We start from the raw sequence: 17,488 nt of genomic DNA on the forward strand, positions 1-17,488 counted from the left end.
GAAAACACAATCTCTGCGAAACCCAATGAAACGAGGTATGCCTGTATCTACATACACACACATAAGCATACAGATATCTAAATCACAGATACTATATTCTAACTGCATTGATTTAAAAACAAATACACCCTAGTCTGGATTATATTCATTTATTTCTTCTGATTTAAAATAACCTGTAACACTCTGGTGAGCCCGTCCGAGGATTGTGGGCCTAGGCATGGTGCCTGATGGACAAGTCAGCCTTGCTGCCTTCGTCTGCAGAGAGGTGTCATGTCCTGGAAAGTGGAGGCTGGCCCCCTCCCATGTTCTAATAGGCCTAGCCCTGCAGAAACTGGCGTTGATTCACCAAACTATTCCTGCAGGGTCACAGTTATTAAGGGTGACCCACCAGGGTTCTGCCAAGCCAGACCCTTGTAACCTCAGTCACCAGGGGTTCACTTTCTTCTGAGTTCAGTCCTCTAAACACACACTCCTCTCCTGAAGGCCCACAGAAGCTGTATTTTCTGGGTCTTCCTCCTGAGGCCTGGCTTTTCATTCCATGGAATTCCCAAACAAGCACAGGGTTAATAAAATGAGCTAAAAGAGCCCCCACACAGGGTCTTCTCTGTTTCCACAGCCCCAGGGCTCTGTCCTCTGCATTCCTCCTGCCACAACTCTGGGTGCAGCCCTGTCACCTTTATCACTTCTACCTGATGTTCCCACAGTCAGAGGATCTTTAACCTGATGCCTCTGGCCATACCAAGTGCTGTCTACAGCTGCGTGTGCTGCATTTGACTTGGGTCAGAGTGAAAGCTCCAGGAGGGCAGGGACGCTGGGATAGTCTCACTCACTCACTGCAGTGCCCTCAGCTCCCACATGGGCCTGGCACACACTAGAAATGCGCCAGTGATTGTTTGTTGAACCAACTGCAAAACAAGCAGCTGGTTATTGATCTTCCTTCAGTCAATTTATCAGCATTTTTGGATAGTCCACTGGGCGCTATCCTCAGGGTAAAGAAAGATGCAGTGATATGGTCCAAGTTAGAAGGAACCTAAACTTCAATGAGAAAGCATCCTGTGAATAATGCCAACCCAGCATGGTCACCAGCTATGGGAGTGGTGACAAGATGGAGTGGTTACATCAGCCAAGGACCCACTGAGACCGAATCATGGCAGCTACACTGAGCAGGCTGCCTCTGAGCTGAGTCTTGATTGACAGATAGGAGTTGGCCAAATAGACAAGCAGGGATGGGGCATGGGGGGTGGGGGGTCATTCCAAATACCACGTACAATGTTTTTAAAGGCACAGAAGCATGAAAGCATAACATCTTTTGCAGGAGGTACAAGGAACTTTCTGAATTCTTCGCTCAAGGAACTGGCTTGCAGCAGTGCTCAGTGATCATTTGTTGGATGGATGGATGGATGGATGGATGGATGGATGGATGGATGGATGCCTGGATGGGTGATGAATGGATAGATGATGGGTTCATGGGTGGGTGATGGATAAATGGAATGATAGATGAATGGATGAGTGGATGGTAGATGAATGAGTGGGTGGATGGATGGATGGGCGCATGGATGATGGATGGATGGCTGGATGGATGGATGGATGGATGGGTGATGCATAAATGAGTAGATGGATGATAGAGGATGGATGGATGAATAAACATGTACATTAAACTGAAAATGCACAGTTCACAGCTTTGTAGCTGAGCCTCCCAATAACGTCCCCCCTCCTGCAGCTGCTCCCCTTCTCCTAGGCTGCTCTGCCCAAATCTCTCCAATCTCAGGAGACTCTTCACTCTGAACATGGAGCTTTCCCAGCCAAGCAATGCCGAGGGGCTGGGAAAGGTCACAGAGCCAGTTCTTTCCCACAGCCCCAGCACTGAGAGTGGAGGGTTCCTCCCTGGGGCTGGGAGGGAGTCCGCATGGCCATCATTAGATTAAGGCCCTTGCTATAAACTGAGCAGGGAGGGCGACATGGGAACGTGAGTTCCCCTCCTTGTACTCTCGCTTCACCAGTCTCCAGACACGAGTCCTCGTTGCCGTGGGTGGAATGTGCAGCCCCCTCCCGATGCTGGAGTGCTGCCCTGTCCTGGGGGCAGGCCCAGTGCCTGTCTCAGAAACACCCATTAACATGACCTTTTAGCTGTTTTATTTTAGTTGATTTGATGGTCAAACAGTATCGTGTGTATATAACCTTAATGTCTTAAAATAGCTCTGTCCTCATTTTTTTTCTGAAAGCCAAGATTACATAGAGGGTTGTGAAAATATTCAGAGTGGCCCCTGTCGCTTTCCACTTAGGAGTAGATGGGTTTGAGGGACTAAGTTGGGCAAATGTCATTCCTTTCTCCCACCTCCTAGAAAATTCCCAACACGTGACAGCGTATAACTCAGCAAGGAGGGGTGGGAAACCCTCAGGGCTCTGGATGCAGAGCTGCTCAGCCACAAAAAGGTCCAGTTATAGGGCTATTTTTACCTCATTTCAGACACTCTCCTCCCTAAGAATTTATTTGTCTTTGGCCCTGTTGGGTCCAGATGGGCACTGAATTTTATAAAAAACAAGCTTCCTCCTTATGAGTAAGTTTGAAAACAAGCCTAAGCAAATCTAAGGTGTATGTAAAATAGCTTTTAAATTAATCAGTGAAGGATTTGATCTCCAGTTTAAATGTGTATTATAAACTATAATACAGTTCACACTGAAAAAGGGTCAAATGTGTATTATAAACTATAATACAGTTCACACTGTATTATACCCTTTTTCATCTTCTATGGGTCGATCCAACTGCTTCCTTCACCTGCATAATTTACCTTCAACATTGAGAAGTATCTTGGTGTTTGTCCTTCACTCTTTTTATTCAATCCATGTTTCATTCAGAACTAAGGATGTCACATCTTGGCCAACAGAGGTAGAGCGTGCAGGTGGTTCTTTTTACCAATATTCAAATTCATATAAGACCGTTCATTTTGTCTTTATTATGAAAGCAGTAAGTGTGAGCGAGAAGGGGCCTAACAGTGAGGCAGACTCTGAATCAAAGTGTGTGTTAGTGCACAATACAGCATTGCCAGCTCTAGGCGTTGTGTTACACAGCACATTCATCTTGCATGACTAAGATTTCACACCTGAACAGCAGCTCCCGTTTCCCCTCCCCCAGCACCTTCTATTTTAGTGGCATATTCCTTTGAGTGTATACACCACATTTCCTTTATGCATTCATCTGTCAGTTGACATGGATGTTTCCATGTCTTGGCTACTGTGAATAATACAATGGCCATGGTGGCACAGATAACTTTCCACGATCCTGCTCTCAATACGTTTGGGTAAATACCCAGGAATGTGATCTTTAATTTTTTGAGAAACCATCATATTGTTACTCATAGCAGCTGCTCCATTTTACATTTTTATCAACAGGGCACAAGGGATCCAATTTCTCCAGCCAACACCATTATCTGTTGTTTTTTTGATAGCCGTTCTGACAGGTGTGCAGTGATGTCTAACTGTGGTTTTGATTTGCGTTTCTCTGATTAATGGTGTTGAGCACCTTTTCATGGACCTGCTGGCCATGGAGCTACAGGTTCCTCATGTGAGAGAAAAACCAAGGGTCTTCAGATCACACGGTTGGTTCTAAGTCTGGCCCCAGCACCAATCTAGATGAGGTATTAGACCCTTCTGAGCCCCAGACTGCCTTGCATGCATTCAGACACCTGAACTCTGTGACACCTGCTATTGTAAGGCACTGTGACTCATCTGTCGTGTTGAGGGCTGTGCAAGTGCCCTCAAATGTGTACTCCTGTGAGACCACGCTTCTGCTCACTAATTAGAATCTAATGACATCTTGACAAAATCCAGCTTTACTCTGGGACTCAGCAAACCACATTGTATCTGACAAAGTCAGACTGAAGCAAGCATGAGATCTCAGCTGTAGCAGTGTCAGCTCATGCAGGAGGTTGCACTGGGATCCAGGCGGGTCAGCTGTCTCCAGCATTCAGGTGGCCCATCCACAGGTACCAGGAGCCCAGCCTGGAGAAAACAGGAGACGTGCTCTGGGTTACGAGCAGGCATTGATTGGCAACAGTTAGTCCAGGTGCCAGTTCTGCCCAGTGTTCGAGTTACAGAAGTGGCCTCTGTATCCAGCCTACAGTCTGGTTGTAGGTAGCAGGTCCACTGCTCAGTCCATCCCGGAAACTTGCCGTCGGCTCCGCCTGGTGTGCACTTAGTGTGATGGTTCAGTGCCTGCATCTGAGTGTCCTTCAAAGTCCTTCTCACAGGACCTGTGAGCTTCTCTCTATCCCACGGTCCTGGAACAAATTGGAATCCAGTTAGTAAGAAAGGCTGTGATGGGACATTTTGTCCTTGGCTGTAAGTCTCCTCTGGCCAGTTCGATTGTGCGGTTAGCAAAGGCAAGAAGTTAATTGCATCAGTCACGGCACTGCATGGTTCGTGGTCATTCCCGCGGATGTGATTTTGTTACGTTGCAGTCCTGTCATTCTCACACTTGCATACTATGTTCAGTGATACTTCCCTAGGGAACGAATCAGAGAAACTGAAACCACGTAGGGAGGAAGCGGCAGAAAGGGTGCCTGCACCAGGAGGAAGACCCCAAAGACCCCGCTGTGAGTGCCGGCGGTGCACGGAGTGTTCCCGCCTGGCAGGTTCTAGCTGTAGCCTCAACAGATAGACTTTGTGTCTCTTCGCAGTGGATGGCATGTGGTCTTGCTGGTCCCCCTGGTCAAAATGCTCGGCGACCTGTGGCGGTGGACACTACATGAGGACCCGCTCCTGCACAAACCCAGCCCCAGCCTACGGAGGCGACATCTGTCTGGGGCTGCATACCGAGGAGGCGCTCTGCAACACGCAGCCCTGCCCCGGTAAGCTCGACCTCCAGGCCTCACCGTGGCATGACTCAGGGACAAACATACCTCTTTCCTCAATGTACAATGGTGAGATTGATGTTACCACATCACAGGTACCAAAGAGGAACAGACACATCAACCCCACACTGTCACCCTTGGAGTGATGTCATAGCACATTGTTCTGCAATAAAATGATGCTCCCCACTTAAAACAAAGCTTTCATAAAACAGTTAACCTGGTGACGGAGACTGCAGGGAGAGCCCTCGTGAAGCTGCTAACAGGCACCGGGCTTGGACCATGGGTCTGGGGTTTGTGCTTAAGGCCAGCTGGCACTGGGGCCCTGGCGAGGAGCTGCAGCAGCCTCCCCAACCAAGAATTAGCTCCATTTTCTGTCATGTGGGGACCGTTGGAATGAAAATGAGACACTCTCTTCTGAGTCTAACTTTGACATTGAAACACCCAAACTTGCTTTTTTTAACTTGCTCCTGTACATCTTTCTGGAAGGGTGTGTATATGTTGAAAGTGACCAGAAAGCAAATTCTGACAGCCATTCTCACAAAAACTGGCACTTGACACATTACTTAGGGACAATGTACCCTTCACATGGGTCAAGGCATAAGGTTTGATTTCCAAATTTCCCCTGAACTGCAAAGATGGTGCTTACATTTTAAAAGAGGGAAAGATGCAAACTGCATAGGAAAATATCCTTTTATGTTGATTAATGTTTTATATATCATATCAAGAGTTTTTTTTATTTTTATTTATTTATTTTTTAACCTGCTTGCTTAAAATGCAAGTGTCATTCCTCTCTCTTCACACATCTGTAGGCCTAGGTGAATTTCACAAATCCTAGTGAATCTTTCACTTGGGGTGACATGACCTTCCATAGCTCACCTTTGGCCTTAACCCTAGACTTGGGCATTGATCTCATGTGTCCTGACAGCAAACATGGGGTAAGATGAATCCTACCTCAAGTACAGCCTGACTTTGGCAAATCGACTTTGCAGAATTGTTTTTGTCATGGAAGAGGAAACACTTGCAGTGGCTTGAAACCCCCATTCAGCAGCTGGGGTTTTCTCAGGAACACACCATGGTCTTTGTTGCCTGAGCACTGAGGCCTGTGGGAGTTTTTCAGGAAAGCACTGGCAGGCTGCTCATCACAGAGGAGCGTTACCCTGGCAGAAATGCTGTCTGTGTGGCTGATTTCTGTCCCCCCACCACTCGTGGGCTGTGCACAGCTCATCCTCATGGGTTGGCTACTCAGTGTCTAATTCAGTTACTGTACAGCATTAAAATAATGTAGGTTTTGGCGAGGGTATTTTAAGCATTATTTCTGGTCAAAATACACGAATTCTATTCATGCTCGTGTATATTTTATTCACTGGACTGGTCAGAAGAGACAAGTGCACCTTATTTGTTACATAAGCCCCATCAAACCTAATATGAAGAGTTAAAGCAATGCCTGTAACGTGACTGTGTTTCGAGGTTGGTGGAACTCACTGAGTGCTGATGCTGCCTGTCCCCCCGTCTGGTCTCTGCAGAGAGCTGGTCCGAGTGGTCAGACTGGTCTCAGTGTGACGTGTCTGGAGTCCAGGTCCGTGCCCGCCAGTGCATCCTTCTCTTCCCTGTGGGCAGCCAGTGTTCTGGAAACACCACCGAGAGCCGGCCGTGTAGTTTTGATTCCAATCTCATCCCAGGTAAGGGCAGAGGTGCTTGTCAGTGTGAGCAAAAATCACTTCCCACATGCAGAGAGGAAATCATTCATAGGTAGGCATTTTAACTGTTCTTTAGGTCCCATTTGGTGAAACAGATGATTCTATCAACTCTGTGGTGTCAAGATGATTAAAGTATAGATTTATAGTAACTAGGGGTTTAGACTTGAATTTGGGCCATGAGTTTTACATTTTTCTTAAGCACAATATCGTCTACAATTTGTTGACTAGGATGCCTGCAGAAGATTTTGCTCAAAGAAACCAAAGTGGCTTTTTTGGTTATTTTAATTATTAAGTTAAATGCTTTGGCAGAGCTGTAAGTATTTTGACACAGGGAAAAAGGGCCATTTTCTTTAATATATTTGGTAAAGTGGACACCTATCATCACTGTCATCTTGGAGAAGAGGTAGCTGACCCTCTGGCCACCGGCTTTTCCAGTGAAATTGATGCTTAGTTATTAGTGATAGCTGGTCACCTGTCACGTGCTCACTGTCGACCTGGTGACACATCATTTCCCATCTGCCCACTGTGTGGCTTAGAACTGGGATGGACCCCAGCAACAATAGATAATAACTTGTTTTCCACCATTTATGGAAGCAGTAATATTTTAGAGAAAAATGTTAGCTTTAGCCCTCTGGGGCCCTCCAATCACACATGGTATGAAGCTGCAGTGTTTATTTTTATCCCCTTTGTAACCATAGAAGTTTTTAATTTTTAGTAGCTAATGAAAAATCAGTATCAGGGAGAATAATGTTTCTGGCCTTCTGAAATGGTGTTTTATCCTTGGGAGTTAAAACATGTAGGTAGATCTCACCTCCCACTGGGGTTTCACTCCTGGGTTTCACGTGGGGCATGGCAGAGCAGGAATGGGCGCTGAAAAGGGGCTTTATTTGTTCTGGCCATTTCCTTTGAGCTCTGGTGCATTGGTCTCCTCTGCAGGGAATGTGACAACAAGGGCTTTGATGAAACAAAGGACCTGAGACAGGGCCACCACAGGCAAGCACTGTGGGCTTCCACAGCTGACGGGATATATTGTGCCAGAAAATCAGCATGTTCTCTGGCCTCATTTTGAAGTTAGTGCCCTGGTTTCAGCCCCAGGAACCATGGCATTTTCTTTCTGTATTAATGAACCTCAGCCCTTTCCAATCAAGGGGACTTTGACCAAATACATGTCAGGTTGATTAAAACAAACAAAGAAACAAATATAATTTTTGTGAAAAAAAAGCAGGCTTTTGGAACTTTGACTCACATAAAACTCAAAATCATTAGACGTTTTGTAAATGAATCATTAACGTGATCGTTCTTCCCAACACCCTCTATGCGTTGTAATTGCATGTTTGTTTTTCCAGAAGTGTCTGTGGCGAGATCCAGTAGCGTAGAAGAGAAAAGGTGTGGAGGTAAGTTCTGCCTTTACCTGCTTTCTAATTGATTTCTGATATTTTCCAATCATTCCTCTTCCTGCGTCTCATATGATGGTTGTGCTGTTGGCCAAGGGAAAACAGACTGGAGGGACTCCTGGATCCCAGACACCTGAGACTGGGGGAGCATGAATGCTAAGAGTCAATGTTCGACATCTGGGTCAGTGGTTCTCAAGTGGGGTCGCTAGAGCAGCAGCATCGGCATTGGCTGGGGACGGGACAGAAATGCAGATTCTTGGGCCCCACCTCGATCCACAGAATCAGAACCCCTTTGAGTGGGGCTCAGCACTCTGGTTTAACAAGCCCGTCATGTGACTCTGATGAATGCTAAGCTTTATGAACCAGTGATCTTGATATCTTGATATTATATAGATACTAAATCTATAATTTAAGTTCTCATGAATAAAGCCGTATTCAAGAATTTTGCTTAGATTTACAATGCAAATTCATGGCAGCCAGCCTCAAATCTCCTGACTGCAGGAGTGACATAATTGTAAGCGGGCATAAAGTTATACCTATATCTCTAGAGGAATTTTTCAAACTTCCCACAACCATTAATGACAAAAATCAATGTCCTCTGGGTCAAGTCTATGATAAATTTGGACTTCCCTGTCTGTGTCTATCTTGTCTGGACGAGAGGGGCTGATAGTCCATGCATCCAAACCCAGCCCCCGTCCACCTTTGGTAATTGAAGCCGAAATCCACACAAAGACAGTTAGTTGTGGTCATACGTGTAGCTTCATAGGCTGGTGACCTGTAAATAACCATCCCTCCCATAATCCATCCACCAAGGGAGTCCCAGACAACTCAGCCCGACGGGCTTTGGTCTCTGCTGATGTTCAGATGGAACCTGGGGCTTTTAGGCAGGTTTTATGAATGCACTTACCATTATTAACTGCACTGAATGAGAGTTCACTGTCTTTAATTCTTTCTGTTTAGTCAGCCGTCTCATGATCCATTCACTCAGTGACCTTTGCTGAGCACTCAGTCTGTGCCACTTTTTTGAGGGCTGTTGAGCTTACAGTGGGGACTCAAATAGCCCCAGCCCCTCAGGAACCAACAGTCATATCCTGGGAAGGGCCATGTCTGGTGTCCTACCTGGGTCAGCTCAGTGAGTTCACAGACTGGCCACCGCTAACTTGGGATCCGGCTGCAAGATGAATATACACCACTCCACATAAAATTAATCATAGCCAAAATATTGCTAGATCCATCACCATGTGCCAGACGCTGTATCAAATGACAGCAGGGTCGTATTTGATCCTCACAAAGAGCACTCAGGTAGGTGCCAAAGTCCCCAGTTCTTTATGTGACATCCTTGGGGTGGGGAAGGGTTCTAGACGGCAGCACTTTCCAGGTTCTAGACGGGTCATATGGGGTATATACTGTGTATCACATAACACCCTGCCAGGTCTGGGGGCCACACTCCATAATCAGTCTCTTTAATGATTCTGCCGTGAAATGTGGGCCACGTGAATATGCTGACGCTTCTCCTGGCAGTTCTGGTTAGTTCTGCAGCAAATGGGTCAGGTCAGGTCAGGCTTTGCTGCTAGGTAAGTGATGAAAAATCCATTGTCAGTGATTTTACTTTTGGGAATTGTTAAAAAGGGGTATCAGCCGTAGATTTTTATTGGTATTATTATGTAAACAGGGATTGTGGGGGTCAAAGAGGTGGGGTGCCTGGCTGCAGTTCAGCAGTGGAGTGGGTCAGATCCAGGCAGGGGATCCCAGTGTGAGTGGTAAGCTCGGAGCACCATGGGAAAAGGGTCCTGGAGGATTGTCTGGGGGGCTGGAATCACAGCCACCCTGGTCAGATGACATTCTTGGACTGCACCCAGGGTCCAGGGACGTCTGCTGCCTCAGCAAAACCAATCAAATTTTGCATAGAAAATCAGCCCATTGAACTAACTATCCCAGCTTTACGGACCAAAAATTACAAGAAAAACAAAAACCAAACAAACATACTCCAAGCAAAGAGCCACACTAAGCAAATTCAAAAGAAATTTAATAGGCACTATTTTTTCCCTATGCAGACAAATGTGAGTCTGTTGAAATTTTTCAGCTTAGAGCTATATTTAGTTGCATGAGACACAAAGACTACACAATCGTCATAAAGCTGTCAGTGGCCCCAGGCGTCCCCGGGCACCTGCAAGAATGATGCATTTGACTAATGACAAAGTATCTGCGTATGGAGAGCATCATACATCTTCCACGTGTTATAATAAAATACGTTATCAGTGCAGCAGAAAGGACTTCTGTCCCTACCGGGCATTGACGCCGGGGAGTCCGAGCCCTAAAGTGTTAAGAAGTGACAACCCGCGTGGAATCGCTCGTGGTTCCTGGAGCAGCTTCAGTGTTAGAGTCAAGACTTGCAGTGGTCGCTGGTGGGACACCCTGGGTGCTTTATTCCAGGGCCCAGCCCTGGAGGCTGCAGACGAATACCAGGAGACGTCACGTTTACGAAGTCCTTTCACTTTGTTAAGCCATTGACCTAATAATCGAGACCCGAAGAACTGAGGCGCATGTTGGCAGTGGGTGATAACTGTGGAATGTTCTAGTAGTGGACCCCTGTGCTGGGAATTTCCTGTCTGTTTGGAGTCTCAGTGGGTAGGAGCGTGTTGTGCTCACAGAGAACCTAGGAGGAGGCAGCCTCTGTGACTGTCCTTCCGCCTGGGAAGGGGGTGCACCTCCCAGGGCCCAGGGCCCCAGAACGCAGTGTGGGGAGCAGCAAAGGGGCCCAGCTTAGAGGGAGGAGTCAGGGCTCAGGGACACCTGAGGGGCAGGTACTCAGCCTCTGCTGTGATCACAGGTGAGGTGAAGGTACTCCCTTGTGGAGGAGCCGGGTGGTTAAGGTGCAAACGCCCCAGGACCTGTGTGCGGGGACGGCCCTGCAGGTCTCCTGTCCCCGAGAGCCCTGGCGCCTCGCTCTGCAGCCCTTCAGACTCACCTGGAGTTGATGGTGCCCAGGACTTATCTCCAATAGTTCCATTTGGGACAGTGTTGACGGATTGGTGTAGGGGCTAGAGCTGGGTGACACTGCGCTCTGTGGTAGCCAATGGAGGGGACATCCTGGGATAAGCCAGGTCATCAGGATGTGCTCTGTGCCGGGGGGACACATAGGACCAGTAACCCACAGGCAACCTGTTAGCCACACGGGGTTATCACAGCACAGAAAGGTCGGTTGTGCTCTGCTGTCCCTGACTGTCCCTGAGCGAGCACCATCAGCACTGCACAGACGTGCTCTTCATTCCTGGGAGGTCTTGAAACTCGCATCATAAAGTGTTTGACCACCACACCAGGCATCTGTGTTCTTTGACTGCTGTTCCTCAGACAGTATGCCGGCCTTGCTTACGTAACCTTGGTGTCACTCAAGCCAATCCTGTGTTAGAGACATAAATCCACGTCTGCTCATTTTTTCAATGTTTTGTACTCATAACTCAAGGAAAATAATTCAAGATGCTATCAAATGGAATAAAAATGTAGAAAGAGGGTTATTTCTTGACCATTAAAAGATCATATTTTATTCATTTGACACAAATCCTTTATTTCTTTGGAGTAAACCATTTTTATTTATAGGGTCTCCAAAGTACAATGCAAGTGAAAATAGTGAACCCAGGATAGTGTTTACACATGCACACATGCAGACACACACCTCGCACAGAAGTGCGCAGGGAACGTGGGAAAGGCACACCAGAAGCTGCTTCCAGCAGTTCCCTGTCGGAAAGAAAAAGGGCTTCTTTTTCTTACATACCCTTTTGCACTTTCTAATGTTATACAATGTGTATATATTCATATTCAAAAAATATCATGACAAACCTAAGAATTGTGTAGCTGGAACACATTTTTACATGAAATGCAGTAGTAAAGGAGAGGCGGACAGCGTCTGGCTTTCAGGTCGTCAGTGTTGGAAGCAGTACGTGCTTTCTCCCGTTGCGGGGTGTGCTACCGGCAGGCCTGCCCAGCCTGTACGGAGCCTGGAAAGCAGTGCTTCCTAGAAACCCCATTGACTGCTACACTTGAACTTGCCACACTAGAAATGGAAGAACACTGTTGTATAAGCCTTTAAATTAAAAACAAAACAAAACTTCTGCGAGTGCATTACGGTGATCTCCAAAAGACTGATTATAATGCGTTAAAATATACTGTGTTTTCCGTGGAGAAGTGTCTTGGTGGCCATGACATTTTGAAGGATGGTACTATGACTTTTTAAGTTTTGAATAGATATGGGCTTGCCATTTCATCTTTCTCTTTGCACCAAGCCCACGGAGCTGTGGGGTCGCGTGCTCCTTCCCTGTGTAGCATCACGTTTGGTGCTGTCTCCCCAGAATTCAACATGTTCCACATGGTCGCCGTGGGGCTGAGCAGCTCCATCCTCGGCTGCCTCCTTACGCTCCTTGTCTACACCTACTGCCAGCGGTACCAGCAGCAGTCCCACGATGCCACTGTCATCCATCCCGTCGCGCCCGCCCCTCTCAACACCAGCATAACTAACCACATCAACAAACTGGACAAGTATGACTCAATGGAGGCCATCAAGGTAAGGGAGGGGCCGTGACCACTGCAGCCAGATGTGCAGAGAAGGCAGGTGGGCCCTGGGGCTATTGGCAAAGTGCATGGTGGTGGTTCAGGTGACAAGCTGGGGACAAGGCAATGGACACCCCTTACGATGAACTGCTGTTTTAGTTTTGTGTTGCCTGTGAAAAGATGGCACTTTGTATTGGGAATGTAGGTTAAAAATAGGACATGAAAACAGCAACAGATAAAATATTGAAAAATATTAGGTTATTGGCCAGTGTCCAGCTCTGCCTCCCCTGTGCGTCCTGCATCCAAATGGAGGTGATGTCCAAGAGAAGAGCTCCAGGCCAGGGACCAGTACATGCTGTGGTAATGAGGACCAGGGTTGGGCGAGCAAATACACAGTCAATTTCAGGAATCACCAGGATGGCATCCTTCGAAAATGGTTGTCATATTATTATAAAGACTATGTTCAAATAGTTTTCAAGCACAATAAGGGTTCTTCAGCTTTGGTGATGTAAAGATGCTATGTGACTGGTGTATTGTGTTAATTTTCCCCAATGGGTGATTAATTCAATGTTTGACCCAGAAATTTAGAGTAAATGACCATTCTTCTTCTCGATCCCACAGAGAAGGGTTGGAGAGGGTATCAGCATTGAAACTGACAGATTTGGGTACACAAAATTACTTACCAGCCAGATAAAATTACTCATTAAGCCTCCGTTTCCTACTCAATGAGTTGAAAATAATGAGAATCAAATGAGATAATTTATATAAAGTGCCTTGAACACTGCCTGGCAAAATAAACGTAGTTTTAATTTGAGGCATTTTGCATAATGGGTCAGGGTACAAGTTACTTTTTTGAGCCTCAGTTTCTTCATCTTTAAAATGGGTACTCCCTTATCATTGCTATGAGGTTTCAATGGACAAGGTACATGGGGCCCAGCACCCAGCAAACTGTAGCTGTTGTGCTTATTGTGTCTACACAGGAGGTCAGGGGTGTAGCTGGAAAAACATCAAGAGCCCTTGTTTACTGCACCTGACCTTCCCTACTGCCATGTGAATGAAGGAAATGCTCACGAGCTCAGTGACCTATATTTTGATATTCCTGTTAAGTTGGTAGTTCCCCTTAACATTCTTAGGACATATTTTGATGTGTTCTCTCTGCTCTGATGGTTTCCTTTAAAATTTTATTTCCTTCCAATGGGAGAATATAGAAGATCTTTAGCTGTTACAACATCAGGTAGTTGTAAGGTCTTATGTCTCGAGAGCCACAATCCTCACTTGTTTCCTGCACCCCCCACACCCGACATGAGGCATGGGTTCTCCACTGTTTAGACAGAGACAGAACCAATGACTTAGCCATGGACCCTGCTTCACCAAGATCCAGAGTCCAGCACCACCTTACACTGGTCAGGTGACAGGTGGGGAGTAAAGCACCAGGAATTAACGACTCCCCTCACACTCTCTTAGAACTGAGCTTCCGAGTTTGAGGAGAAACATGGGCTCCTATGAGCAAGAACTTTCCAAACAACCCTCCGGAATCCAAGAACAGGGCTTCTCTAAACCTAATTCTAACGCATCAGCTTATCTGTGGTCACTCTTAATACTTCTCACATCTGAAGATAAGTTAGCTGGTCTTCTGTTAGCATTTAAGGTCCAGTGCTCACTTAAGATGATCAGAAATATTACTGCAATGAGGGCAAAGTCTCTGGGGGCACTGACTGCTGCCTAGTCACTAATCAATCCTTCTAGAACTTTCTTCTGATACGTTGCCCAGAAGAGTCCTGGACAGTTGGCCTCTGTCTACCATCCTTCATCTTTATTTTGGTCCTCTCAGTATTTACCCTCCATCTAGGATAGTTCAGCTCTTGGAAAGTGCAGGTGGCTTTAATCACTGTTAATTAGGAAGGACATCTGTGTCAGAAGTGCCTGCAGTAGTCACTTTCTAATAAGTGCAGAAAAGGGAAAGAAAGTAACTCCTTTGAAATTTCATGCATTTACTTAAATAAGTTCTGTCTAAAGGTCTTAGTAATGTACTTATCTATGGTAATCAGAAAGCTGCTTAAATATCTTCTCAGTTGTATGTGATAACATTCTAAGTATTTGTTAATTTGAATTCACTAGAGTTTTAGGTTTCCTTGAGGTTTAGATTTAGGTTTTCTAACTCTTGGAAAATTCCTTCCTAAAATTCAAAAATAGACTGGAAAACATCAAAAACTGCCAGCCTTATTCTAGTTATGAGGCAAATCCTCAGTAAAGCAAGTAATGTGACGAGGCAGGTAATAACTTTTCCAACAACAGAACCTTAGGAGAAAGCTCAAATTCAACATAATCATCTCCTAGTTCTGTTCTCTTTCTGGAATACTAAGTACTGTGCATCCTTAAATATTTTATTTTTATTTTTTACAGGCATTTAACAAAAACAACTTGATCCTAGAGGAAAGAAACAAATACTTCAACCCGCATCTCACTGGGAAGACTTACTCAAATGCTTACTTTACAGATCTTAATAATTATGATGAGTACTAATAACACGTATATTTTTGGCTTCTTGTTATCCCCTCATTCCTCAAAGCCTGTGCTCCATGACTGCCCATGTTTCCGAGACTTCAGAGATGAAGTTTGGATACATTTCAAGTGCATTTCAAGCCATGAGTGTCCCATTGCTGCCAAAAATAGACGTCCTTAAAAGCAACAAAAAGCTAAACATGACATCGTGAAATTCTGGTCTACAGTACTTGATCATTGTTCAATGAGCCATGGTGTAGAGTTGTTGTATTTTTTTTTTTAAATTTTTATGATGTTCAGTTCATTTTTCTAACAAGTCAATTGTTCTCTTGAGCTTTTTAATAAATAAACCACCTACATTGGAAGGAGTCTTTAGAGATAGGAACCTTTTCTTGCTCTTGAGCAAAAATCTTCATGATGTTTTAATTCAAGGAAATAGTTGCTTTTTCTGAGAGCCCAGCCCCCCCTGCCCCCCCCCCACATACATACACACACCAGGAGTGCTTATGTCCATAGTATTATTAAAATGAAAAATATCAATGTGGCAATATAGTGACTCACTGTGGATCTCCTATATTCCCAATCTGGATAATACTGTGGAATTCTTGGAAGCAACTTGTGTTTTTGGATATGGACTATTTTTTGCCTGAGGAAGCCCAGGATTTGACCTGGCTTGCACCTGCAGAGGCGATGGTAGATGGTCTCCACCCTTGGTCTTGATGCAGTTATTGTGTTACTGCTGAGAGAGATGAGCAGGAAGAACAGAGGCACAGACACAACGAGGGGGAACGTGTTCTGCAGGATTGCTGTGAAACTAGCCTTATTCTGACTTTCGAATTTCATGGCATTCCAGGGAGCTCCTGGCCACGTGGTTGGCCTGGAAGCCCACCTACCTGTCTGGTCCATAGTAACGCCCTGAAGAGCCGGTGTGTACAATAACCACTTGTTTTGCATTTGGATAGACTCTACACCTCTCTCCCTACAAAAAATAATCTTGAACATTCATGATGCCAATGAAGAAAGTATTGAAAGTACTGAATCTCCCTGACAGGACTAATGTATGGTGATCAGCCCCTACCAAGTGCATTAATGAGGTGTAAAGCTCGCTTTCTGCTACCTGTCGTACATAATGAACTGCTCCCCAAGTACCAAGCTGTCATCGCTGCCTCTGGGTCAGGTGAGGAGGAGATGTTTAGCTCTGGTGCCTTTGGTTTTTAATCTCAGTGTTGCCTTCCCATCCACTCACTCCCACGGCTCCCTGCATGGAGGTAACAGCATTTCAAGATAGACCTTGAGAAATCAGGGTACCTAGAAGTAAGGTTTTTAATGACCCGTGTGATTCTGAGCATTTATCACTGATAAACATTTCAGAGCATTCAAATTCTATTCATAGTGATCCCCAGTAGGAAAAAAAAGGCTAAATTACTCACCAACAACTAATACATAACATATGGCAGTTGGTTGAATAATTATTGAAAGTAGGAACAAGATTGAAAGTGTTCATCTGATGCCTCTGGGCATTGTGATAAATATCCCAGGTGGACATTGAAACGTGTTCTTATTGACCAATGAACCTTCAGATCTGTGAAAATACATAGTATGGGCACTGAGGGACACAAGCTTATTAGCATACGTGTGTTTTCACTCTATCCAATTTAAAGAAACAATTTCATAAAGTGTTGGGTAATCTTATGTTTAGGAATGTTGCGCTCAAAATATTCTCATGTTCCCAAATTTTCAGAAATGACTCTATGAAAATTAAAATTAAATGGCATGTGGGCTCTGGAAGCCTGATGGATTTCCAGGGAATGGTATTCCAGGTATTTGCCGCAGGGAGTTCAGGTTGAGCACCGGCATTCCTTGTCTGCTGTGGAGTGTCACACTGTGTCCATGTGAAATCCACATGCAGGAGATGCAGTGTCATCAAATGCTTTCCAAGTTGTTCTTGGATTGCATTTTCACTGGATGCTCCAGCCTGTCTCATCACTTTCCCATAAGAAAAATGTCCTTACTATGTAGCACATTTTAGCTGTTTTTTGAATCCCTTCCCCCAATAATTTCTAAGCTTAAAAGGTCATTCTATTTCCCCTAGGAAAGAGGATACTGATATTTCAAAAAACGTCACTTGGACGTCATGAGAAATGCTTTCTAAATGATATCAAAGCTGGTCTTTAATCAGTCTTAGCCAATCAGTGGGGGAAATACCATCCTCCCACAAGAGAATTTTCATGTTGTTGATTACATAAATCTTTGCAATTATCACTGCAAAGAAATCCCCTCTTTTTTTGTTCCCTGACACTCTATTGAAAGGAAAATTATTCTGGCCTCCTCTCTCTTTCTGTCTGTCTTCTCTCTCTCTCACTCTTATCAGATTCCAGTTGGTTTAGAATAGCATTAGCTGTAATCTCACTATTTTCATCAGCTATGCACTGACTTGGTTTTCCATCCCTGCATCTCTGTTGCTCACGTGTCTCTGCTTCATTCACGTCTACACCCCTCA

At 45.3% G+C, this 17,488-nt stretch overlaps 1 protein-coding gene across 5 annotated transcripts in view; it reads left to right on the forward strand.

The window, feature by feature from the left end:
- SEMA5A (semaphorin 5A) overlaps positions 1-15,361 on the forward strand; it is a 422,672-nt gene extending 407,311 nt beyond the window's left edge. For 3 of the 5 annotated variants that reach the window (XM_074329090.1, XM_074329092.1, XM_074329091.1), the window contains 5 exons: positions 4,677-4,847; positions 6,374-6,529; positions 7,894-7,941; positions 12,288-12,499; positions 14,890-15,156. In XM_074329090.1, coding sequence (XP_074185191.1) covers positions 4,677-4,847; positions 6,374-6,529; positions 7,894-7,941; positions 12,288-12,499; positions 14,890-15,009 — 707 coding nt within the window. In that variant the 3' untranslated portion in view covers positions 15,010-15,156. Of the gene's footprint in view, positions 1-4,676; positions 4,848-6,373; positions 6,530-7,893; positions 7,942-12,287; positions 12,500-14,889 lie in introns of all 5 variants that reach the window. The other 2 variants (XM_074329093.1, XM_074329094.1) reach the window with 1 other exon arrangement.
- Positions 15,362-17,488: the final 2,127 nt, after the last annotated feature.

This window comes from Rhinolophus sinicus, linkage group LG03 (assembly GCF_036562045.2).
Source record: "Rhinolophus sinicus isolate RSC01 linkage group LG03, ASM3656204v1, whole genome shotgun sequence".
Taxonomy (NCBI): domain Eukaryota; kingdom Metazoa; phylum Chordata; class Mammalia; order Chiroptera; family Rhinolophidae; genus Rhinolophus; species Rhinolophus sinicus.